This window comes from Nicotiana sylvestris, chromosome 5, assembly GCF_000393655.2.
Source record: "Nicotiana sylvestris chromosome 5, ASM39365v2, whole genome shotgun sequence".
Classification (NCBI taxonomy): Eukaryota; Viridiplantae; Streptophyta; class Magnoliopsida; order Solanales; family Solanaceae; genus Nicotiana; species Nicotiana sylvestris.
This window is the reverse complement of record NC_091061.1, coordinates 18,841,455-18,849,152: the sequence shown is the minus strand read 5'-3', so window position 1 is coordinate 18,849,152 and position 7,698 is coordinate 18,841,455. Positions and strand designations below refer to the sequence as shown.

The following is a 7,698-nucleotide window of genomic DNA, read 5'->3' as shown; positions in this document are numbered from 1 at the left end:
ATTTTGAATGTGTCCTTACTACATTCAGTACAATCTTCTAACAACTTTTACATTGCAAACTCATAGCCAACCCAAGAGATTCAAACAAGAAAAAATGAACAACAAACAAAAAACAGAAAAAATAAAAGTCAAATTGACAAAACTCAAAAAGAAATTATATATGCATGGGAGATGAGCTACGAAAGAGCCCCTAGTTGAAGCTGCATGTGAAAACCATTCCTTTTTTGCTTTTCTTTTTTATCCAATAACTCTTAATATTTCAAACTTGATACCATCTCTTTTCATCTCAAATTACAAAAAATAGAAGAAGAAGAAGAAGAAGAAGAAGAAGAAGAAGAAGAAGAAGAAGAAGAAGAAGAAGAAGAAGAAGAAGAAGAAGACCAGAAGAAGAAGAAGAAGAAGAAGAAGAAGAAGAAGACCAGAAGAATCAGCTATTAGCCAAAAACAAAACAAAAAACAAAATTAATTGAAGGGTTGATGCACTTCAATCATGCTCTTTTTCTACCCAATCTGGTCTTCCTAAAGTGAACTCCAAGCTAGGATTTCTCTGATCCAAACTGCAACCTACATAGCTCACTGGCCTTGAATATTCACATTCCTGCAATATAATATCTTCACACATTTAGGGTGTGTTTGGTACGAAGGAAAATGTTTTCCTAGAAAATAATTTTATGGAAAATGAGTGGTTTTATTACTTATTTTTTCTTGTTTGGTTGGTGAGTAGAAAACTTTTTCCGAAAAATATTTTATAGTATTTGGTTAAAGAATAAAAAATATTTTTTTATGCTACCCTCCTCATTCCTACGGTTTAAATAAAACCTCCACGTAGTGGCGGAGTTTATTAAATCAAAACTCCAGCCTGTGGGACACATGTGGGAGAAACGGGGAAGTCTCATTTGATAGACTAGATCCAATACGCTATAGTCTTTGCAAAAATAACTAAGAATCTTGTAAAGATTGCTCCTTGATTTTAATTGTCTCGTTTAATATTGAGTGGTTTCTGAAATTTAGATTAAATAATTACAGTTTGGGCTAAAAAAAACTAACATTTGATAGTGCTTCCATGTAAATTAATTAAGTTGACATAATTCCGGAATTATATGGGAAAAAAATACTGCTTTCTAGGGTCATAGATAAATCATAACTATATTAGTCCCTATGTTTCAATTAAGATTATACATTTTGCTTATCGAGAATCAATTTGACTAAAATTTAAAGCGAAACTGAATTAGTTCAACTTAGTATTTTAAAATTAAAATTCAGAAATTCAAAAACTATACGAAGAGTACTATAAATTGCAATTTTTCTCATATTTATATAACTAAAAAACATTAAATGTTGGTCAAACTTCTGATTCTCAATAAGCGAAAAATGTCATTTAACTTGAAATTGAGGGAGTAATAGATTTGACACTTATACGGTATAGAATGAGAAAAGAATGAGGGACTTCGTACCTCTATATTGTGGCTGGATCTTTGTTGAGATGGAAAAGAGGTTGATCTGAGGCCATTCGCTTCATTCAAGTTAGCTTGTGACCATCTTTCTCTACTGCTGAAAATTCAAGTAGAAAATAAACTTTTCAGCTTGTGTTATATATGTCGATAACCTTATTAATGAAACGCGAAAGTAATCTACAATCAAACTTCTATACAACAACTTTATTTATTACGGACTTTTTGGTTGTTATTGCAAAATATTGTTACAAAGCATATATATTATAACGTAACATGAAAATTAGTTTCATAAAAAAATTAATTTTCGTAGTGAATGACTGGTATACAGTAATATAATGTTGTTATATAGAGTTATGGTTGTACAATGTAGATAGGACCAGTTGTAAATAGGAGTAGTCCTCCTATCTTAGGTGTAAGTTATACTACTAACCCAAGCCCACTATTTCTTTGGTTGACTAGTTATACATACCATATTTAATAAGACAATTGACTAGTTTAGCTACCGTTAATTAGGATTAGAAGTAAGGTTTCCTTCCTTTATACTTTTTTGCTGGTTATATTAAAATAAGTTACGGTTAATGTCAAACCTCCCATACTACCACGGGAGAGTGAAAACTTGTGTTTATGTATTCAATTAAAAAGGTGATGAAATACAAAAAAAATATATATACAAGATTCCGAAAATCTATGCAAAAAAGGATATTTTTAATGGATATGGTTGAAATTCATTGAAAACATATAGATGAGTCAATATACAAATTTTGAGGAAGAGTGGAGGTGATTTGGACTGATTTAGTATCAAAATTCGTAGTTAAAATCGAGTTCAAATTCTGTTTCTGCAACACATGTATCACACATTTATCACACACACATGTATACATGGATATACATATGATACACATTTGATACAAATATGATACATATGTGATCCACAGTATGATACACATCATTTTTTTTCATGTTTTCATCTTCAGTCTTTTTCTTTCTCTCAAAAAGAAAAAGAAAAGACAAAGGAATTTTTTTTAAAAAGAATTCTAATCCTCGTGTAAAACCTAGAATTGGACTTATTACACAGAAGGGCGTTAGAGATTACACTTGCTCCTCATTTGTTGTATAAGAATTTTTAAAGGGGTTTATAATATCTTGTGCCAATGCACGTATTACCTTAAGACTTTAGGTTGAATATTCAGATTCTTTCATATTTATGTGGATTTTCTGAACCATGTATACTTGCTTTGAAAGAAGAATTAGGAACACGTTTAATTAAGGAATTCACCAAGAGAATAAAATTTAAGGAAAATGACAATTTCTAGAAACAGTTTTCCTAATACGTACGTAGAAGCTGCATTTTAACAAGATATGATTGTTTTTTAATACATATATTAAACAACACACACAGAAAAGACAACACACGCCTACACGAACACCATGCAAACTTTAAACAAATATTATTATGTATTATTATTTTCAGAAAGGGAGAGCACTTAAGTCAAGATACAGGTCTTTTTTTGGACCTATCTGTAAAAGTCTCCTCGTGAAGAGAATAACAACAAAGTAAAGTAAAAAGGGTTTGTCTATTAAATTAAATTAAATATAATTCCAAAATGCAAAGAGAAAGAAAAAGAAAAGATAAAGTGCTAGTTGCAGTAATTAAATACTACTATTATTTGAATACTATCTTTCTTTTTATATGCTTCAGGTGAAAAAGAAAAAACCAATTAAAGAATAGAGTGTAGTACTATAAGATAATCAAAAAAGAAGAAAAGAAGAGGAAAATGAAGCAGAACATAAAGTAAAAGCTGTCACAAGAACTCTTTTATATATTCTTTAGAAAATGATATATGTACGTGGGTTTGCATTTCTAAGATTCAGTCCATGCAAAAGTAAAAGGAAACCTGTTACCCTCTTTATCAAATTCTATTCATCACTCCATCATTACTACAAAAGTTGTAGGTGTGACATATTTAGCTCATTTTTCAGCTACTTATAAAATATTTACAAGTATTAATTAGTATTTGTGATGAAGAAGAGTGATACTATTTCGAGCCGTAAAAGTAGTCACTAATACTTATATTAGGGTATATAGTTTGTCTTATATTATACATCTTGAGATGCGACTTTTTCCTAAATACTATGTGAACGCGGGTTACCTTGCATACCGAGCTACCCTTTTTTGATGAAGAAGAGTAGAAGGAATAAACGAATAAAAGGGCAGCCTGATGCACTAAGCTCCCGCTATATGCGGGATCCAGGGAAGGGCCGGACCACAAGGATCTATCGTATGCAGCCTTACCCTGCATTTCTGCAAGAGGCTGTTTCCACGGCTAGAACCCTGACGTCCTGGTCACATGACAATAACAGAAGGAATAAAAGAAAGGATATTTAAGTTAGAGTTTAACTACTATCCACTTACGACGTTTTATCAGTTCACTTTTACTTAGTTCTATTAAATAATTATTTCTCTATTTTCATGATTACAAATTGATACTTTTTACGGAACCACCTATAATTATTTTTAGGTAATGTTATGCGTAAAGATTTATTGACACGAACAATATAGTTTAACCTATAATATCACAGGTTAATCACCATTTTAATTGTCAAATATTGTTTATCATAGAGATTCACACATAATTACCTACAAGTGATATGGTCATGTAATAAATAATTTTTTCTAATATTAAAAGGTTTATATTTATGTGTTGTACCTTGAAGAATTACTCCAAAGAGTAGGAGTTGTAGTTGAAGGATCATCAAATCCATCAGATGGTCCTCTCTGATCCAAAATCCTGTCTATTTTTAAGAGATCTTCTTCACTTGACCCATCTGATTGCCCTTCAAGAAAATATTAAAATAACATAAATCAAACTCTAATACATAAATATCAATATAATGTACAACAGAAGCCAACACTTTAATTTTTATTGATTGATTCTTTGTAATTGTTATGGTGTAAATGGTCTCAATAATAAGGTGTTAAGGTTAATCATTAGCAGGAAATTATACAAAAACAGAAGTCTAGAGCAAGATTAATTAATTACCTGAGGAAGCTGCAGGTTTGTCAGTGGTTTTAACAGTGCGATACATCTGCATTGGAAAAGCATTTTAGAATTTGAGACAATTATTTAACAAATAGTGAAAGATTTTAATTAACCATTACACTCATATCTTTCTCTAACATATAGACTATATTGTTAAACAAAATGTTGCAAAAGAAAAAGAAAGAAAGTTTAATACCATTCTACAACAAGTATAAGTTATTTGCACTGCACTGATAGCAATATTTTTGAAGTAGTTACCTTCTAAAAGAATTAACAGTTTATAATAAACATAATCTGTTAACATAGGAGATAGAGTAAATGACTTGTTATAACAACTTAAATTACGTTGATAACAGAAATGGATCTAGGATTTGAATTTTATAGGTTCAGATTCGCAATTCTATTATATTTAAATCTAATTTAATGGCTTCAAATTTTATTATCAGTGCATATTTAATAATTTTTTGAGTAAAAATATATGGTATGCGTAAAAGTTATGGGTTCAGTTGAATGCATAACTTTTACACTGAATACGCACTGGTTGATAGTGTAGAAATTTTTACACTATAAGTCTATATTACTTAAATCCTTCGATATATAAAAATCAATTTCCCATTACACATACTTATCACCTAGAAAGGGAGCATTAGAGCAACAGTAAAGTTATTTTTGTATGACTTATTGGTCATCGGTTCAAGCTGTGGACGCCGCTGCTAATGTTTGCATTAGATTAAGCTATCTACATCATACTCCTCTAAGTGTGATCTTTTCCTGAATCCCATATGAACACGAAGTACTTTGTGCATTGAGGTATCCAGCCTTTTCACATAAATCTCACATAGACTATTTTCTTGGAATAATGTTGCAAAAGAAAAAGAAAAAGAAAAAGAAAGAAGAGTGAGAAAGTTGAGTCATGGGGAAAATTTCTAAGTCAAATGTTTCTTACAAATTGATTCATTAATCACGAGGTTGATGTTTTTGATAAGGTAGAAGAAGTAAGTAATATAGCAGCTAGCTGTGTTATTATTATTGAATAATGATGACTTACTTTTGTCTGTTACAACCCCAGTACCCTCTCCTATATATCATTCTTACTACAGTAGGATCTCTAATTTCCAAGTGTTTTCTTTTTCTCTCTCTTTGTTTTCTTTGTTTATCTCTGCTATACTATCAGAAACATCAGACTTCTTTTCTTTAATTCATTCATTCAGTCATTCACTGCATTCATCGGCTATTGTGCCGGAGGAAGAATTCACCCACAGGAAAAAGACATAGTAGAAAAGAGAAAAATATTGAAACTGAGTTTTTCATTTTTTTTTTTCCTTTGTTTATGTTGAAGTTTTCATTTTGCTTTACCTGTAAATGGCTTTTGACATGAGCTAGAGTAAGATCTTTGACATCCATTAGCTCCAACACTGATTTTGGTGTAGCCCCTAAAAATCAAGAAAATCCAATATTAGACCTTTATTATTATTCCCAGCTAATAAGACATTATGTACTCAAAAAATCAAATCACCAAAAAAATGAACATGAAAAAGAAAAGAAAAAACTCAAACTAGTCTATCAGAAATAACCCGTCTAAGTTCTCAGGATAGGGGTAACGTCTGTCTATATACTATTCTGCCCAGACTTCACTTGTGAAATTCCACCGGATTTACTATTATTTGTAAAAATACTCAAACTAAGGGATGAGCAGAAAGTAACAATTTCAAGGCTTATAATCTAGGGACACTGATATGGGTTCATCATATATAAAATAGGTGTGCGTTCAATTCTCACTGAAAGTACCGTTAATATTTTCTGAAAATCTTAGTAGGGCAATATTTTGTATTCAAAAAATCAAAAAAAATCCCTAAAAATGAAATCTTAAAAAGAAAAAACTCGAACTAGGAGATGAACATAAGTAAGAATTGGGATTTACTTTCATGGCCACCAAGAAGTTCCACAGCATGAACAAACCGAGCATGAAGTGAAGTAGTCCATCTCATTCTTGGCGCTCTCATACTTCTTTTTCCTGGAAATTTTGGTAAAAATCTTGATCTCATAAAGCTATGAGAAGAAGTTTCATTTGAATGACCTAATCCAACTCCATATTGGCTATGGTGATGTTGAAATCTATTAGCCATTGGTATTCGGTAAGCATTTGATAAATGATCAGAACCTCCATTGAAATTATATGGTGAAAAAAGAGATCCAAATCTCTTTGGATCTTTTTCCAAGAAATTAGGGAAAGAATAATTTTGATGATAAATTGGAATACCCTTTATAGGTCTCGTCAAAGTACTTTCTGAAGAAACATCTAATAAAGAAACCCCATGATTTATATTACTCATTTGGCTATTTGGTTGAAGCAAATGGTTGTTTTGGCTTTGATGGGGTAAAGGGTTTCTTGGAAAAGTCTTATTTTCACTATTAAACAAGTTTTTTTCTTCATTAATGGTAGTGGGATGAGCTAAAGAAAGCTCAGTAAGACAATTTGTTGGCTTTGAAGATGGAGAAGAGGAACTATTTGGAGGGCTAATATGGAGAGAAAGATCAGGTATTGGATTTGAAGAAGATGGAGTTTGAACAAAAACCCCTTCTATGGGCATTTTTGTGGATAAAATCTTTGAAATAATAGAGACTTCAAGATTATGGTGACTTTGGCTTTTTCTTGTTTGTTAACCCCAAAAAAACCTCCAAATTGATGAAAAATAGAGTAAAAGTTGCACACTTGATGAAGTAAAAGAAAAGAAAGAGATGTGAAAAGGAGAAAAGAAAGAAGAACAAACTTCAAGTTTGATTCTTGATGATAGATTTAGGTTGGAAAAGTGAGAGATAAAGAGCTATTTGGAGAATGTAAAAAAGCTAAGTGTAAGTGAAAAAAAGAGGGCAAAGATTTAAGCTCTTTTATTCTTCTTTTAAGTGGACAAGTTTGATAAAGAAGGAGAGAAAAAAAAGGAGAAGAAGAACAACAAGAAAGAAGAAGGAAAATGGTGTTTGTGAAAACGATGGAAAGAAAAAAAAAGGAAAGAACCAAAAATCAGTTTAGTAAATCAAAGAAAGGAATCAAGTGGAAGGGCTTTATGGAATGAGAAAAGTAGAAAGGGGTATGAGACTGAGTGTTACTAGAGACCACTGTTTATTGAGAAAATGACACTTGAATACAAGGTGATGAGGCTCCTTTCTCTTTCTACTCTCTATAGTCAAAACGCTGTAAATAG

The 7,698-nt window shown here is 31.2% G+C and overlaps 1 protein-coding gene across 2 annotated transcripts; it reads right to left on the bottom strand.

Moving 5' to 3' along the window:
- Positions 1 to 207: 207 nt before the first annotated feature.
- On the bottom strand, positions 208 to 7,493 carry LOC104232696 (transcription repressor KAN1-like). 2 transcript variants are annotated; one of them, XM_009785955.2, is made up of 6 exons: positions 6,417 to 7,493; positions 5,852 to 5,928; positions 4,496 to 4,541; positions 4,163 to 4,289; positions 1,455 to 1,551; positions 208 to 598 (listed from the first exon to the last, which is right to left on the bottom strand). In XM_009785955.2, exons 1-6 carry the CDS (start codon positions 7,084 to 7,086, stop codon positions 485 to 487), a joined length of 1,131 nt encoding a protein of 376 aa, XP_009784257.1. In that variant the 5' UTR covers positions 7,087 to 7,493; the 3' UTR covers positions 208 to 484. The 2 variants fall into 2 exon arrangements, with proteins under 2 accessions (XP_009784257.1, XP_009784258.1); XM_009785956.2 differs by having other exon boundaries at positions 384 to 598; positions 1,455 to 1,548.
- Positions 7,494 to 7,698: the final 205 nt, after the last annotated feature.